Source organism: Oncorhynchus mykiss, chromosome 9 (assembly GCF_057628025.1).
Source record: "Oncorhynchus mykiss isolate SJ-2025 chromosome 9, ASM5762802v1, whole genome shotgun sequence".
In the NCBI taxonomy this organism is placed as follows: Eukaryota; Metazoa; Chordata; class Actinopteri; order Salmoniformes; family Salmonidae; genus Oncorhynchus; species Oncorhynchus mykiss.
The window spans coordinates 83,660,450-83,679,380 of NC_143030.1; the positions used below are offsets into that span (position 1 = coordinate 83,660,450).

The 18,931-nt window shown below is 44.3% G+C and overlaps 1 protein-coding gene across 1 annotated transcript in view; it reads right to left on the reverse strand.

Moving 5' to 3' along the window:
• The window catches only part of lgr6 (leucine-rich repeat containing G protein-coupled receptor 6), a 92,751-nt gene that overhangs the window by 63,824 nt on the left and 9,996 nt on the right, over nt 1–18,931 (reverse strand). Inside the window, exon 2 of the mRNA XM_090185777.1 lies at nt 9,051–9,122. Coding sequence (XP_090041903.1) covers nt 9,051–9,122 — 72 coding nt within the window. The remainder of the gene's footprint in view (nt 1–9,050; nt 9,123–18,931) is intronic.

An 18,931-nucleotide genomic window follows, 5' to 3' on the forward strand; every position in this document is an offset into this window, starting at 1 on the left:
TAGGTCTCTATACTATCCTACGTATAGGTCTCTATACCCTCCAACGTATAGGTCTCTATACCCTCCTACGTATAGGTCTCTATACCCTCCAACGTACAGGTCTCTGTACCCTCCTACGTATAGGTCTCTGTACCCTCCAACGTATAGGTCTCTATACCCTCCTACGTATAGCTCTAATAGGTCTCTGTACCCTCCAACGTATAGGTCTAATAGGTCTCTATACCCTCCTACGTATAGGTCTAATAGGTCTCTATACCCTCCAACGTATAGGTCTATATACCCTCCTACGTTTAGGTCTATATACCCTCCTACGTATAGGTCTCTATACCCTCCTACGTATAGGTCTATATACCCTCCTACGTATAGGTCTCTATACCCTCCAACGTATAGGTCTCTATACCCTCCTACGTATAGCTCTAATAGGTCTCTATACCCTCCAACGTATAGGTCTAATAGGTCTCTATACCCTCCTACGTATAGGTCTAATAGGTCTCTATACCCTCCAACGTATAGGTCTATATACCCTCCTACGTATAGGTCTATATACCCTCCTACGTATAGGTCTCTATACCCTCCTACGTATAGGTCTATATACCCTCCTACATATAGGTCTCTATACCCTCCTACGTATAGCTCTAATAGGTCTCTGTACCCTCCAACGTATAGGTCTATATACCCTCCTACGTATAGGTCTCTATACCCTCCTACGTATAGGTCTATATACCCTCCAACGTATAGGTCTCTATACCCTCCAACGTATTGGTCTCTATACTCTCCTACGTATAGGTCTCTATACCCTCCTACGTATAGGTCTAATAGGTCTCTGTACCCTCCTACGTATAAGTCCCTGTACCCTCCAACGTATAGGTCTAATAGGTCTCTATACTCTCCAACTGATAGGTCTCTATACCCTCCAACGTATAGGTCTCTATACCCTCCTACGTATAGGTCTCTGTACCCTCCTACGTATAGGTCTCTATACCCTCCTACGTATAGGTCTCTACACCCTCCAACGTATAGGTCTAATAGGTCTCTGTACCCTCCTACGTATAAGTCCCTGTACCCTCCAACGTATAGGTCTAATAGGTCTCTATACTCTCCTACATATAGGTCTCTGTACCCTCCAACGTATAGGTCTAATAGGTCTCTATAACCTCCTACGTATAGGTCTCTTTACCCTCCTACGTATAGGTCTCTATACCCTCCTACGTATAGGTCTAATAGGTCTCTGTACCCTCCTACGTATAGGTCTAATAGGTCTCTGTACCCTCCTACGTATAAGTCCCTGTACCCTCCAACGTATAGGTCTAATAGGTCTCTATACTATCCTACGTATAGGTCTCTATACCCTCCAACGTATAGGTCTCTATACCCTCCTACGTATAGGTCTCTATACCCTCCAACGTACAGGTCTCTGTACCCTCCTACGTATAGGTCTCTGTACCCTCCAACGTATAGGTCTAATAGGTCTCTGTACCCTCCAACGTATTGGTCTCTATACCCTCCTACGTATAGGTCTCTGTACCCTCCTACGTACAGGTCTCTGTACCCTCCTACGTATAGGTCTCTGTACCCTCCAACGTATAGGTCTAATAGGTCTCTGTACCCTCCTACGTATAGGTCTCTGTACCCTCCAACGTATAGGTCTAATAGGTCTCTATACCCTCCAACGTATAGGTCTCTATACCCTCCTACGTATAGGTCTAATAGGTCTCTGTACCCTCCTACATATAGGTCTCTATACCCTCCTACGTATAGGTCTCTATACCCTCCTACGTATAGGTATCTGTACCCTCCTACATATTGGTCTCTGTACCCTCCAGCGTATAGGTCTAATAGGTCTCTATACCCTCCTACGTATAGGTCTCTTTACCCTCCTAAGTATAGGTCTCTATACCCTCCTACGTATAGGACTAATAGGTCTCTGTACCCTCCTACGTATAAGTCCCTGTACCCTCCAACGTATAGGTCTAATAGGTCTCTATACCCTCCTACATATAGGTCTGTACCCTCCAACGTATAGGTCTAATAGGTCTCTATACCCTCCAACGTATAGGTCTCTATACCCTCCTACGTACAGGTCTAATAGGTCTCTATACCCTCCAACGTATTGGTCTCTATACCCTCCTACATATAGGTCTAATAGGTCTCTGTAACCTCCAACGTATAAGTCTAATAGGTCTCTGTACCCTCCTACGTCTAGGTCTCTGTACCCTCCAAAGTATAGGTCTAATAGGTCTCTGTACCCTCCTACGTATAGGTCTCTGTACCCTCCTACGTATAGGTCTCTATACCCTTCAACGTACAGGTCTCTGTACCCTCCTACGTATAGGTCTCTATACCCTCCTACGTATAGGTCTCTGTACCCTCCTACGTATAGGTCTCTATACCCTTCAACGTACAGGTCTCTATACCCTCCAACGTATAGGTCTCTATACCCTCCTACGTATAGGTCTCTATACCCTCCTACGTATAGCTCTAATAGGTCTCTGTACCCTCCAACGTATAGGTCTAATAGGTCTCTATACCCTCCTACGTATAGGTCTAATAGGTCTCTGTACCCTCCTACGTATAGCTCTAATAGGTCTCTGTACCCTCCAACGTATAGGTCTAATAGGTCTCTATACCCTCCTACGTATAGGTCTAATAGGTCTCTATACCCTCCAACGTATAGGTCTATATACCCTCCTACGTATAGGTCTATATACCCTCCTACGTATAGGTCTCTATACCCTCCTACGTATAGGTCTATATACCCTCCTACGTATAGGTCTCTATACCCTCCAACGTATAGGTCTCTATACCCTCCTACGTATAGCTCTAATAGGTCTCTATACCCTCCAACGTATAGGTCTAATAGGTCTCTATACCCTCCTACGTATAGGTCTAATAGGTCTCTATACCCTCCAACGTATAGGTCTATATACCCTCCTACGTATAGGTCTATATACCCTCCTACGTATAGGTCTCTATACCCTCCTACGAATAGGTCTATATACCCTCCTACGTATAGGTCTCTATACCCTCCTACGTATAGCTCTAATAGGTCTCTGTACCCTCCAACGTATAGTTCTATATACCCTCCTACGTATAGGTCTCTATACCCTCCTACGTATAGGTCTATATACCCTCCAATGTATAGGTCTCTATACCCTCCAACGTATTGGTCTCTATACTCTCCTACGTATAGGTCTCTATACCCTCCTACGTATAGGTCTAATAGGTCTCTGTACCCTCCTACGTATAAGTCCCTGTACCCTCCAACGTATAGGTCTAATAGGTCTCTATACTCTCCAACTTATAGGTCTCTATACCCTCCAACGTATAGGTCTCTATACCCTCCTACGTATAGGTCTCTACACCCTCCAACGTATAGGTCTAATAGGTCTCTATACCCTCCAACGTATAGGTCTCTATACCCTCCAACGTATAGGTCTCTATACCCTCCTACGTATAGGTCTATGTAACCTCCAACGTACAGGTCCCTGTACCCTCCTACGTATAGGTCTCTGTACCCTCCTACGTATAGGTCTAATAGGTCTCTGTAACCTCCAACGTATAAGTCTAACAGGTCTCTATACCCTTCAACGTACAGGTCTCTGTACCCTCCTACGTATAGGTCTCTGTACCCTCCAACGTATAGGTCTCTGTACCCTCCAACGTATAGGTCTAATAGGTCTCTTTACCCTGCTACGTATAGGTCTCTATACCCTCCTACGTATAGGTCTCTATACCCTCCTACGTATAGGTCTCTATACCCTCCTACGTATAGGTCTCTGTACCCTCCTACGTATAGGTCTCTATACCCTCCTACGTATAGGTCTCTATACCCTTCAACGTATAGGTCTCTATACCCTCCTACGTATAGGTCTCTATACCATCCTACGTATAGGTCTCTGTACCCTCCAACGTATAGGTCTAATAGGTCTCTGTACCCTCCTACGTATAGGTCTAATAGGTCTCTGTACCCTCCTACGTATAGGTCTCTATACCCTCCAACGTATAGGTCTAATAGATCTCTATACCCTCCAACGTATTGGTCTCTATACCCTCCTACGTATTGGTCTCTATACCCTCCTACGTATAGGTCTCTACACCCTCCTACGTATAGGTCTAATAGATCTCTATACCCTCCAACGTATTGGTCTCTATACCCTCCTACGTATAGGTCTCTGTACCCTCCTACGTATAGGTCTCTATACCCTCCAACGTGTAGGTCTCTGTACCCTCCTACGTATAGGTCTCTATACCCTCCAACGTGTAGGTCTCTGTACCCTCCTACGTATAGGTCTCTATACCCTCCAACGTGTAGGTCTCTGTACCCTCCAACGTATAGGTCTCTGTACCCTCCTACGTATAGGTCTCTATACCCTCCAACGTGTAGGTCTCTGTACCCTCCTACGTATAGGTCTCTATACCCTCCAACGTGTAGGTCTCTGTACCCTCCTACGTATAGGTCTCTATACCCTCCAACGTGTAGGTCTCTGTACCCTCCTATGTATAGGTCTCTGTACCCTCCTACGTACAGGTCTCTGTACCCTCCTACGTATTGGTCTCTGTACCCTCCTACGTATAGGTCTCTATACCCTCCAATGTATAGGTCTCTATACCCTCCAACATATAAGTCTCTATACCCTCCAACGTATAGGTCTAATAGATCTCTATACCCTCCAACGTATTGGTCTCTATACCCTCCTACGTATTGGTCTCTATACCCTTCAACGTATAGGTCTCTATACCCTCCTACGTATAGGTCTCTATACCCTCCTACGTATAGGTCTCTGTACCCTCCAACGTATAGGTCTAATAGGTCTCTGTACCCTCCTACGTATAGGTCTAATAGGTCTCTGTACCCTCCTACGTATAGGTCTAATAGGTCTCTGTACCCTCCTACGTATAGGTCTCTATACCCTCCAACGTATAGGTCTAATAGATCTCTATACCCTCCAACGTATTGGTCTCTATACCCTCTTACGTATTGGTCTCTATACCCTCCTACGTATAGGTCTCTACACCCTCCTACGTATAGGTCTAATAGATCTCTATACCCTCCAACGTATTGGTCTCTATACCCTCCTACGTATAGGTCTCTGTACCCTCCTACGTATAGGTCTCTATACCCTCCAACGTGTAGGTCTCTGTACCCTCCTACGTATAGGTCTCTATACCCTCCAACGTGTAGGTCTCTGTACCCTCCTACGTATAGGTCTCTATACCCTCCAACGTGTAGGTCTCTGTACCCTCCAACGTATAGGTCTCTGTACCCTCCTACGTATAGGTCTCTATACCCTCCAACGTGTAGGTCTCTGTACCCTCCTACGTATAGGTCTCTATACCCTCCAACGTGTAGGTCTCTGTACCCTCCTACGTATAGGTCTCTATACCCTCCAACGTGTAGGTCTCTGTACCCTCCTATGTATAGGTCTCTGTACCCTCCTACGTACAGGTCTCTGTACCCTCCTACGTATTGGTCTCTGTACCCTCCTACGTATCGGTCTCTATACCCTCCAATGTATAGGTCTCTATACCCTCCAACATATAAGTCTCTATACCCTCCAACGTATAGGTCTAATAGATCTCTATACCCTCCAACGTATTGGTCTCTATACCCTCCTACGTATTGGTCTCTATACCCTCCTACGTATAGGTCTCTACACCCTCCTAAGTATAGGTCTAGAGGTATAGAGAGAGAGAGGTAGAGAGAGAGTTGCACAAGATCCAGAGACCATCTGACACGAGATTAAGGAGATGGGTCAGAGCTAGACATCACATCTTCCTTATCTATTTAATGTTACGCTTGTTCCTACTTCTAAGTCTCCACAGCTGATCAAATACAGTTTGTTTTGTGAGGGCCAACTTTCAGGCTTTTTGGGATGTTTATGATTCAGCAGAAACACGCATCACAGTGATAGCGATGAGAATCAAAGGGATGTTAGCCACAGTTCCTCTACTGTGAGAATCTCTAAGCGCAGATGATTAAATGAAAGTGATGATTATAGATAATGACAGAACAACCAGCAGGAGAATAAACAGGTTAAAGCAGGAGAAGACACAGAGATACACAGAGACACACAGAGACACACAGAGACACAGACAGGAGACTGATAGAAGGTAGTTAAAGAGAGACACACAGACAGGAGACTGATAGAAGGTAGTTAAAGAGAGACACACAGACAGGAGACTGATAGAAGGTAGTTAAACACAGAGACACACAGACAGGAGACTGATAGAAGGTAGTTAAACACAGAGACACACAGACAGGAGACTGATAGAAGGTAGTTAAACACAGAGACACACAGAGACACACAGACAGGAGACTGATAGAAGGTAGTTAAAGAGAGACACACAGACAGGAGACTGGTAGAAGGTAGTTAAACACAGAGACACACAGACAGGAGACTGATAGAAGGTAGTTAAACACAGACACACAGACAGGAGACTGATAGAAGGTAGTTAAACACAGAGACACACAGAGACACACAGACAGGAGACTGATAGAAGGTAGTTAAACACAGAGACACACAGACAGGAGACTGATAGAAGGTAGTTAAACAGAGACACACAGACAGGAGACTGGTAGAAGGTAGTTAAACACAGAGACACACAGACAGGAGGCTGATAGAAGGTAGTTAAACACAGACACACAGACAGGAGACTGATAGAAGGAAGTAAACACAGAGACACACAGAGACACACAGACAGGAGACTGATAGAAGATAAAGGAAGTTAAACACAAAGACACACAGACAGGAGACTGATAGAAGGTAGTTAAACACAGAGACACACAGAGACACACAGACAGGAGACTGATAGAAGGTAGTTAAACAGAGACACACAGACAGGAGACTGATAGAAGATAAAGGAAGTTAAACACAGAGACACACAGACAGGAGACTGATAGATGGTAGTTAAACACAGAGACACAGAGAGGAGTCTGATATAAGGTAGTTAAACACAGAGACACACAGACAGGAGACTGATAGAAGATAAAGGAAGTTAAACACAGATTGTGGCCCAGGCGTTTCAAGCCACAGTGACTTTGATATGGTTGGTGAGGAGTAGACCTGTAAACTCTTTGTCGGAGCGATAATAGGGGTAATTGACTTGTTTGATTGAGAGGTGCGTGATGGTGAGGGTAGAAGAGACGCAGCGATCAAAGTAGTTAATGAGAGGGATTACAGATCAATGGATCAGTGTTTTGATTGCCTTGGCTTGGTTCTAAAGTATGATGTGGTGTTGTGATTGCCTTGGCTTGGTTCTAAAGTATGACGTGGTGTTGTGATTGCCTTGGCTTGGTTCTAAAGTATGACGTGGTGTTGTGATTGCCTTGGCTTGGTTCTAAAGTATGACGTGGTGTTGTGATTGCCTTGGCTTGGTTCTAAAGTATGACGTGGTGTTGTGATTGCCTTGGCTTGGTTCTAAAGTATGACGTGGTGTTGTGATTGCCTTGGCTTGGATCTAAAGTATGACTTGGGGTTGTGATTGCCTTGGCTTGGATCTAAAGTATGACATGGGGTTGTGATTGCCTTGGCTTGAATCTAAAGTATGATGTGGTGTTGTGATTGCCAGAAGAGCTCATACGCGCGGGAGCCTATTTTTTGGTTCTGTAGCTTGAGGCAGCTTGATGTACAACAACCACCCCTGGACAGGACGCTAGTCTTTCACAGGGACTCACCCCCCCCCCCGATCTATCTCCTTAATGCTGAGTGCCAAGCAGAGACGCATCAGGTCTTTGGTATGACTCTTCTAAACTCCCAACCTTCCAATCTCAGGACGGACACTAACCACAAGGGCAGTATGGTAGCCTAGTGGTTAGAGCGTTGGACTAGTAACCGGAAGGTTGCAAGTTCAATCCCCGAGTTGACAAGGTCCAAATCTGTCGTTCTGCCCCTGAACAGGCAGTTAACCCACTGCTCCTAGGCTGTCATTGAAAATAAGAATTTGTTCTTAATTGACTTGCCTGGTTAAGGTTAAATAAAATTAATTAAATAAAAATACAAATATTGTAGTGATTTCCATGGTTCAATCCAGTGCGGGACACGACATACTCGATTACACAAAGCTAGTCTGCCAAATGCACACAAACACAGACAGACAAACATAGACAGACAGACAAACTCACACCTCATGCCTGACTGGTGACAGGCAATAGCAGAGAAAGCAGTAGGAAGGATCAGTTAAAAGCACACCATGTTTATTCAGGCTGGGCTGCTCTACTTAATGACATGACATTAATGACACACTCTATAGCTGCTCTACTTACTGATGTGACATAACACACTCTGTTCTAATTACTGACATAACACACTCTATAGCTGCTCTACTTACTGATGTGACATAACACACTCTATAGCTGTTCTAATTACTGTCATAACACACTCTATAGCTGCTCTACTTACTGATGTGACATAACACACTCTATAGCTGCTCTACTTACTGATGTGACATAACACACTCTATAGCTGTTCTAATTACTGTCATAACACACTCTATAGCTGTTCTACTGATATGACATAACACTCTATAGCTGTTCTACTGATATGACATATGACACTCTCTATAGCTGTTCTACTGATATGACATAACACTCTCTATAGCTGTTCTACTGATATGACATAACACACTCTATAGCTGTTCTACTGATATGACATAACACACTATATAACTGTTCTACTGATATGACATAACACACTCTATAGCTGTTCTACTGATATGACATAACACACTCTATAGCTGTTCTACTGATATGACATAACACACTCTATAGCTGTTCTACTGATATGACATAACACACTCTATAGTTGTTCTACTGACATGAAATAGCACACTCTATAGCTGTTCTACTTACTGACATGACATAGCACAGTTCTCTCATGTGTGTGTGGTTCTCAATGATCAAAGTGTGTGTGTGTGTGATACTCAGTTCTGTGTGTGTGTGTGTGGTGTGTGGTACTCACAGATGTGTGTGTGTGTGTGTGTGTGTGTGTGTGTGTGTGTGTGTGTGTGTGTGTGTGTGTGTGTGTGTGTGTGTGTGTGTGTGTGGTACTCACAGTTCTGTCAGCAGGTGCAGGCTGTGGAAGACTCTGGGTTGCAGCTCACTGATGCTGTTCATGCTAAGATCCCTGAGAGAGAGAGAGAGGTAATTTAACAGATGTTTAATCAAAGTAATTAACAATGGATAGAGAGAGAGATAGAGAGATGGAGGGAGAGAGGGATAGAGTGAGGAAGGAAAGAAAAGATAGGGAGAAGGATAGAGAGAGGGAGGGAGAGAGAGGGGAATACTGAGAGGGAGGCAGAGTGGGATAGAGTGAAGGAGGGAGAGAGGGATAGAGTGAAGGAGGGAGAGAGGGATGGAGAGATGGAGGGGGAGAGGGATGGAGAGAGGGATAATAGTCTTATTTTTTCTCTCTCTCTCTTTCTCTTATTCTCTCCCTTGTTATCTTTTCTTTCACCCCACCAGGCCCATAACCCAGACACACATTTCTCCCCTAGTCTCACCTGGCAAGGTGTGTGTGAGGGTATTGTTGAAGTACCACACACACACACACAGTGAACTCGTAACTCAGAGACAATATACCTATGAAAACACTTTCACTTCACCGGTCCAGTCCTTTAACTTCTTGGTGACTGGGGGGCAGTATTGAGTAGCTTGGATGAATAAGGTGCTCAGACTAAACTGCCTGCTACTCAGTCCCAGATGCTAATATATGCATATAATTAGCAGTATTGGATAGAAAACACAGAACTCATATGGCAGATGAAAACCTGATCAAGGGTTTATGTTTCCTCCTGCTCTATGTGCGCCCAGTGTAAGGATCCATAGGCACCAGAGGGAAACTACAGCCCTTACCAGTTCCATATCGGCATATCGGCACCTGTCGGTGGATTTCATAACCTATCTTCCTCCATCGCAGGGTAACACCACCATCCTGGTCATTGTGGATCATTTTTCAAAAAAATCCAACCAGGAAGTGGGAAATCTGAGGTTTGTAGTTTCATTTAAGTGATTGCCTATCCAATATCCTGTGTCTATGGGGCCAGATTGCACTCCCCAAGGCTTCCAGCAGATGTCAGTCTTTAGAAAGTTGTTTGATTTCTATTGTGGAAGGGTGTCGAATAAGAGCTGTTTTAACAAGTGGACTAGTCTGAGGCCAATCAGTTGTTTACTGCACAGTCACGCCGATCCTTCTTTTTCCTCTGTAATGAATACGCTATTGAGATTTATTATAAAAAACACCCTAAGGATTGATTGTAAACATCGTTTGTTTCTACAAACTGTAATTGAACTTGACTTTTCATCTGGATTTTGCGTTCGCGCATTGTGCCTTTGGAATAGTGAACTAAACGCGCAAACAAAACGGAGCTATTTGGACATAAATATGGACGCAAGGGCCTCTCACGGGGGCTCTCACGGGGGCTCTCACGGGGTGGTCATGAGAGTGCTCAGGTAGGTGTTTAGGGGTTTCCGTTGGTGCTACTACGGTGGAGACCAGGTCTCAATTACCACCTCATCGACGGGGAGATAAATATATATATAAATATATAAATAACGGGACAGACTGATGTTCTATATAAATAACAGGACAGACTGATGCTCTATATAAATAACAGGACAGACTGATGCTCTTTATAAATAACAGGACAGACTGATGCTCTATATAAATAACAGGACAGACTGATGTTCTATATAAATAACAGGACAGACTACTGCTCTATATAAATAACAGGACAGACTGATGCTCTATATAAATAACAGGACAGACTGATGCTCTATATAGATAACAGGACAGACTGATGCTCTATATAAATAACAGGACAGACTGATGCTCTATATAAATAACAGGACAGACTGATGCTCTATATAAATAACAGGACAGACTGATGCTCTATCTCTGAGTCTCTGATGAAATAAGATATTTCCACTACAATGACAAGGCAGTCAAAGAGAAGCCTATGTGTTTACCTTCTATGGTGTCTGAAAGGACACACACACACACACACACACACACACACACACACACACACACACACACACAATGCCACAGGAAGGAGGACACAAAGCCATCCTCCCCTCCTTCTTCCTCTAAAGAAAATGTTTAGCTTTTTCTCTTCTCTTTCTCTCACACACTCCAGACATCCTGGGCGAGGCATCGCTCCTTTGTTTCTGAACTCACTCTCTCTTTCTCTCTTCCTCTCTTCCTTTTCTTTAGCACAAAGAGAGAGAGAGACGAGGCATTCACCTGGCTGAGACACGGAGAGGACACAGCCACAAAAGAGGGAGAAAGAAAGAGCGAGAAGGAAGAGGAATTGAGGGGAGACAGAGAGAGAGGGAAAGTAGGAGAAGAAGGCAGAATCAGAGGGAGAGAGACATACGTTTCGTACCAAGATGTTATTCCGACAACTTTTTGTCTCATTTTCTTTTTATCCTTTTAAAAGGTGTTGCCGGCAACAAAGCCATTACTTCTGTTTCTACCAACCGACCCAGTCCTGATTGGTGTGTTTTAAAGTCCCGCCAACCCCCCCCCCCGTGTTAATGGCGCCTGCTACGGATGGGTGTTGCCATCGTGACCAGTGAACTGAGATAAGGCGGAGCTTTACCTAGCATGGACTTGTAGATGACCTGGAGCCAGTGGGTCTGGCGACGAATATGTAGCGAGGGCCAGCCGACTAGAGCATACAAGTCGCAGTGGTGGGTGGTATAAGGTGCTTTAGTGACAAAACGGATGGCACTGTGATAAACTGCATCCAGTTTGCTGAGTTGACCTATATGTAGGAGGGTACAGAGACCTATTAGACCTATACGTTGGAGGTTACAGAGACCGATACGTAGGAGGGTATAGAGACCTATACATAGGAGGGTATAGAGACCTAGATGACATCGCCGAAGTCGAGGATCGGTAGGATAGTCAGTTTTACTAGGGTGTAATGAATGAACACTGGCATTTAGCCTGGGGGAATGAACACTGGCATTTAGCCTGGGGGAATGAACACTGGCATTTAGCCTGGGGGAATGAACACTGGCATTTAGCCTGGGGGAATGAACACTGGCATTTAGCCTGGGGGAATGAACACTGGCATTTAGCCTGGGGGAATGAACACTGGCATTTAGCCTGGGGGAATGAACACTGGCATTTAGCCTGGGGGAATGAACACTGGCATTTAGCCTGGGGGAATGAACACTGGCATTTAGCCTGGGGGAATGAACACTGGCATTTAGCCTGGGGGAATGAACACTGGCATTTAGCCTGGGGGAATGAACACTGGCATTTAGCCTGGGGGAATGAACACTGGCATTTAGCCTGGGGGAATGAACACTGGCATTTAGCCTGGGGGAATGAACACTGGCATTTAGCCTGGGGGAATGAACACTGGCATTTAGCCTGGGGGAATGAACACTGGCATTTAGCCTGGGGGAATGAACACTGGCATTTAGCCTGGGGGAATGAACACTGGCATTTAGCCTGGGGGAATGAACACTGGCATTTAGCCTGGGGGAATGTACACTGGCATTTAGCCTGGGGGAATGAACACTGGCATTTAGCCTGGGGGAATGAACACTGGCATTTAGCCTGGGGGAATGAACACTGGCATTTAGCCTGGGGGAATGAACACTGGCATTTAGCCTGGGGGAATGAACACTGGCATTTAGCCTGGGGGAATGAACACTGGCATTTAGCCTGGGGGAATGAACACTGGCATTTAGCCTGGGGGAATGAACACTGGCATTTAGCCTGGGGGAATGAACACTGGCATTTAGCCTGGGGGAATGAACACTGGCATTTAGCCTGGCACTTCATCTTTTCTTCTTGACTTTGAAAAGCAAATGTTTAAAGGGCCTTATATTTAGGAAATAAATGATGAGTTAATATGAATAAGTTACTAACTTAAACTACGAATCGCTAATAGGCTATCTGTCTTCAGCGAAAATAATTGTTGGGGAATTTGAAAGAGGAGAAAGCACTCGATAGATCACGTCCAACAACGTTTTGAGGAGCCAACTATTTATTGATCATAACAGGAAAATACACGGCAATTATTTACAAATGATTTACAAGTAGGCTACGGCAGGCTGCTAACTTCCTGTTGAAGTGAAATGTGAAAACACAAAAGCAGTGGAACATCTGAATTTAAACAGAGGAATTAAGAACATGCAGCTGTCAGGATACCATGACAACGGTCACGACAACAGGGTCAAAGTTGAATGTCTCTTGCTCCTTCCCGGCAAAAGGAATAGCCATATAAAAGGCTAGTGGTGCCAAAACTGAGGTAACAATAGGGCTCTTTGAAAGAAACGTGTTTTTACAGACAACATACCGTGATTCCTGTGTGAAAGCACTAAGATAGAGGAAGGGGTAGAGAAAGGGAGGTGAAGGGAGAGGAAGTTAAAAAGAATGGAAGAGAGAAAGAGAGAGATGGAAAGGGTGAGAAGAAGGCAGAGTTAGAGAGAGAGAAAGAGAGGGAAATGAGGAAGGGGGGTTAGAGAAAGAGAGGGAAATGAGGAAGGGGGGTTAGAGAGAGAGAAATTGAGGAAAGAGAGAGGAAGGGAGAGTTAGAGAGAGAGAGAGAAAGAAAGAGGGAAATGAGGGATAGAGGAAGGGAGAGTTAGAGAGAGAGAAAGAGGGAAATATGGGAAAGATGAAGGGAGAGTTAGAGAGAGAGAGAGGGAAATGACAGAGAGCAGAAGGGGGAGTTAGAGAGAGAGAAAGAGAGGGAAATGACAGAGAGCAGAAGGGGGAGTTAGAGAGAGAGAAAGAGAGGGAAATGACAGAGAGCAGAAGGGAGAGTTAGAGAGAGAGAAAGAGTGAAATATGGGAAAGATGAAGGGAGAGTTAGAGAGAGAGAAAGAGGGAAATGACAGAGAGCAGAAGGGAGAGTTAGAGAGAGAGAAAGAGGGAAATATGGGAAAGATGAAGGGAGAGTTAGAGAGAGAGAAAGAGGGAATTGACAGAGAGCAGAAGGGAGAGTTAGAGAGAGAGAAAGAGGGAAATATGGGAAAGATGAAGGGAGAGTTAGAGGATATGACTGTATACATGAGTCACTCTCCTCTCTAAAGGATATTACTGTATCCCGGAGTCTCTCTCTAAAGGATATGACGGTATACAGGAGTCTCTCTCCTCTCTAAAGGATATGACTGTATACAGGAGTCTCTCTCTAAAGGATATGACTGTATACAGGAGTCTCTCTCCTCTCTAAAGGATATGGCTGTATACAGGAGTCTCTCTCTATAGGATATGGCTGTATACAGGAGTCTCTCTCTAAAGGATATGACTGTATACAGGAGTCTCTCTCTAAAGGATATGACTGTATACAGTAGTCTCTCTCTAAAGGATATGACTGTATACAGGAGTCACTCTCCTCTCTAAAGGATATTACTGTATACAGGAGTCTCTCTCTAAAGGATATGACGGTATACAGGAGTCTCTCTCCTCTCTAAAGGATATGACTGTAAACAGGAGTGTCTCTCCTCTCTAAAGGATATGACTGTATACAGGAGTCACCCTCCTCTCTAAAGGATATTACTGTATACAGGAGTCTCTCTCTATAGGATATGGCTGTATACAGGAGTCTCTCTCTAAAGGATATGACTGTATACAGGAGTCTCTCTCCTCTCTAAAGGATATGGCTGTATACAGGAGTCTCTCTCTACAGGATATGGCTGTATACAGGAGTCTCTCTCTATAGGATATGGCTGTATACAGGAGTCTCTCTCTAAAGGATATGACTGTATACAGGAGTCTCTCTCTAAAGGATATGACTGTATACAGTAGTCTCTCTCTAAAGGATATGACTGTATACAGGAGTCACTCTCCTCTCTAAAGGATATTACTGTATACAGGAGTCTCTCTCTAAAGGATATGACGGTATACAGGAGTCTCTCTCCTCTCTAAAGGATATGACTGTAAACAGGAGTGTCTCTCCTCTCTAAAGGATATGACTGTATACAGGAGTCACCCTCCTCTCTAAAGGATATTACTGTATACAGGAGTCTCTCTCTATAGGATATGGCTGTATACAGGAGTCTCTCTCTAAAGGATATGACTGTATACAGGAGTCTCTCTCCTCTCTAAAGGATATGGCTGTATACAGGAGTCTCTCTCTACAGGATATGGCTGTATACAGGAGTCTCACTCTAAAGGATATGGCTGTATACAGGAGTCTCTCTCTAAAGGATATGACTGTATACAGGAGTCTCTCTCTATAGGATATCACTGTATACAGGAGTCACTCTCTAAAGGATATGACTGTATACAGGAGTCTCTCTCTAAAGGATATGACTGTATACAGGAGTCTCTCTCTAAAGGATATGACTGTATACAGGAGTCTCTCTCTAAAGGATATGACTGTATACAGGAGTCTCTCTCTAAAGGATATGACTGTATACAGGAGTCTCTCTCTATAGGATATGGCTGTATACAGGAGTCTCTCTCTAAAGGATATGAATGTATACAGGAGTCTCTCTCTAAAGGATATGACTGTATACAGGAGTCTCTCTCTATAGGATATGGCTGTATACAGGAGTCTCTCTCTAAAGGATATGAATGTATACAGGAGTCTCTCTCTATAGGATATGACTGTATACAGGAGTCTCTCTCCTCTCTAAAGGATATGACTGTATACAGGAGTCTCTCTCTAAAGGATATGACTGTATACAGGAGTCTCTCTCTAAAGGATATGACTGTATACAGGAGTCTCTCTCTATAGGATATGACTGTATACAGGAGTCTCTCTCCTCTCTAAAGGATATGACTGTATACAGGAGTCACCCTCCTCTCTAAAGGATATTACTGTATACAGGAGTCTCTCTCTATAGGATATGGCTGTATACAGGAGTCTCTCTCTAAAGGATATGACTGTATACAGGAGTCTCTCTCCTCTCTAAAGGATATGGCTGTATACAGGAGTCTCTCTCTACAGGATATGGCTGTATACAGGAGTCTCTCTCTATAGGATATGGCTGTATACAGGAGTCTCTCTCTAAAGGATATGACTGTATACAGGAGTCTCTCTCTAAAGGATATGACTGTATACAGTAGTCTCTCTCTAAAGGATATGACTGTATACAGGAGTCACTCTCCTCTCTAAAGGATATTACTGTATACAGGAGTCTCTCTCTAAAGGATATGACGGTATACAGGAGTCTCTCTCCTCTCTAAAGGATATGACTGTAAACAGGAGTGTCTCTCCTCTCTAAAGGATATGACTGTATACAGGAGTCACCCTCCTCTCTAAAGGATATTACTGTATACAGGAGTCTCTCTCTATAGGATATGGCTGTATACAGGAGTCTCTCTCTAAAGGATATGACTGTATACAGGAGTCTCTCTCCTCTCTAAAGGATATGGCTGTATACAGGAGTCTCTCTCTACAGGATATGGCTGTATACAGGAGTCTCTCTCTAAAGGATATGGCTGTATACAGGAGTCTCTCTCTAAAGGATATGACTGTATACAGGAGTCTCTCTCTATAGGATATCACTGTATACAGGAGTCACTCTCTAAAGGATATGACTGTATACAGGAGTCTCTCTCTAAAGGATATGACTGTATACAGGAGTCTCTCTCTAAAGGATATGACTGTATACAGGAGTCTCTCTCTAAAGGATATGACTGTATACAGGAGTCTCTCTCTAAAGGATATGACTGTATACAGGAGTCTCTCTCTATAGGATATGGCTGTATACAGGAGTCTCTCTCTAAAGGATATGAATGTATACAGGAGTCTCTCTCTAAAGGATATGACTGTATACAGGAGTCTCTCTCTATAGGATATGGCTGTATACAGGAGTCTCTCTCTAAAGGATATGAATGTATACAGGAGTCTCTCTCTATAGGATATGACTGTATACAGGAGTCTCTCTCCTCTCTAAAGGATATGACTGTATACAGGAGTCTCTCTCTAAAGGATATGACTGTATACAGGAGTCTCTCTCTAAAGGATATGACTGTATACAGGAGTCTCTCTCTATAGGATATGACTGTATACAGGAGTCTCTCTCCTCTCTAAAGGATATGACTGTATACAGGAGTCTCTCTCTAAAGGATATGACTGTATACAGGAGTCTCTCTCTAAAGGATATGACTGTATACAGGAGTCTCTCTCTAAAGGATATGACTGTATACAGGAGTCTCTCTCTATAGGATATGACTGTATACAGGAGTCACTCTCCTCTCTAAAGGATATGACTGTATACAGGAGTCTCTCTCTAAAGGATATGACTGTATACAGGAGTCACTCTCCTCTCTAAAGGATATGACTGTATACAGGAGTCTCTCTAAAGGATATGACTGTATACAGGATTCTCTCTCTCTCTCTGGGGAAATGCTGTGGTTGTTGTTGTTATTGTGCCTGCTTCTACTAGACATAGCCCCCTGAGCAATGTTTAAACCACACACAACATTTATAACACATACACACTGTTTATAACACATACACAACATTTATAACACACACAATGTTTATAACACACACACAACATTTATAACACACACACAACGTTTATAACACACACACACACACCTTCCACCCCATTTATTTGTCTACCCCCCAGCATAAATATCTCTTGTTACCGGGCGGAAGTTGCTTTGTGAGAATTGCCCCAAGGGAGTGGCTTTTTTTCTGAGACTGCAGAACACCAAAGAGGGAGAGCGAAGAGATGAAAGAGTATAAGTTTTTTTTTCTCTTTACAGGACTATCTCTTCCATTTATTTTAGTTAGTAATTACATGTATCTCTCTGGCTCTTTCTTCTCTCCCTCTCATGTCTTTAATTACAGGTGTGTCTGATCATTAACAACATATTGACTCAGAGCCAGAGACGGCAGCAGCCATGATTCCCTGTAACACACCTACCATCTCCCTCTCTCTCTCTGTAGCCCAGAGGTTAGTGAATGTGTCCAGGTGATTCTCTCTAACCACTAGGCTACCCTGCCGCCCCACCCTCCCTGTAACACACCTACCATCTCTCCCTCTCTCTCTCTGTAGCCCAGAGGTTAGTGAATGTGTCCAGGTGATTCTCTCTAACCACTAGGCTACCCTGCCGCCCCACCCTCCCTGTAACACACCTACCATCTCTCTCTCTCTCTCTCTCTCTGTAGCCCAGAGGTTAGAGAATGTGTCCAGGTGATTCTCTCTAACCACTAGGCTACCCTGCCGCCCCACCCTCCCTGTAACACACCTACCATCTCTCTCTCTCTCTCTCTGTAGCCCAGAGGTTAGTGAATGTGTCCAGGTGATTCTCTCTAACCACTAGGTTATCCTGCTGCCCCACCCTCCCTGTAACACACCTACCATCTCTCTCTCTCTCTCTCTCTCTGTAGCCCAGAGGTTAGTGAATGTGTCCAGGTGATTCTCTCTAACCACTAGGCTACCCTGCCGCCCCACCCTCCCTGTAACACACCTACCATCTCTCTCTCTCTCTCTCTGTAGCCCAGAGGTTAGTGAATGTGTCCAGGTGATTCTCTCTAACCACTAGGCTACCCTGCTGCCCCACCCTCCATGTAACACAGCTACCATGCTTTTGGGAAAAGGTGCTTTTTGGCAAACTTCAGTCAAATATTTGGACGAGATGAGTCCCATTACGTCTGGCGAAAACCAAACACTGCATTCCACAGTAAGATCCTCATACCAATGGTCAGCATGGTGGTGGTAGTGTGATGGTTTGGGGTCAGCATGGTGGTGGTAGTGTGATGGTTTGGGGTCCAGCATGGTGGTGGTAGTGTGATGGTTTGGGGTCAGCATGGTGGTGGTAGTGTGATGGTTTGGGGTCCAGCATGGTGGTGGTAGTGTGATGGTTTGGGGTCCAGCATGGTGGTGGTAGAGATGGTTTGGGGTCCAGCATGGTGGTGGTAGTGTGATGGTTTGGGGTCAGCATGGTGGTGGTAGTGTGATGGTTTGGGGTTAGCATGGTGGTGGTAGTGGGATGGTTTGGGGTCA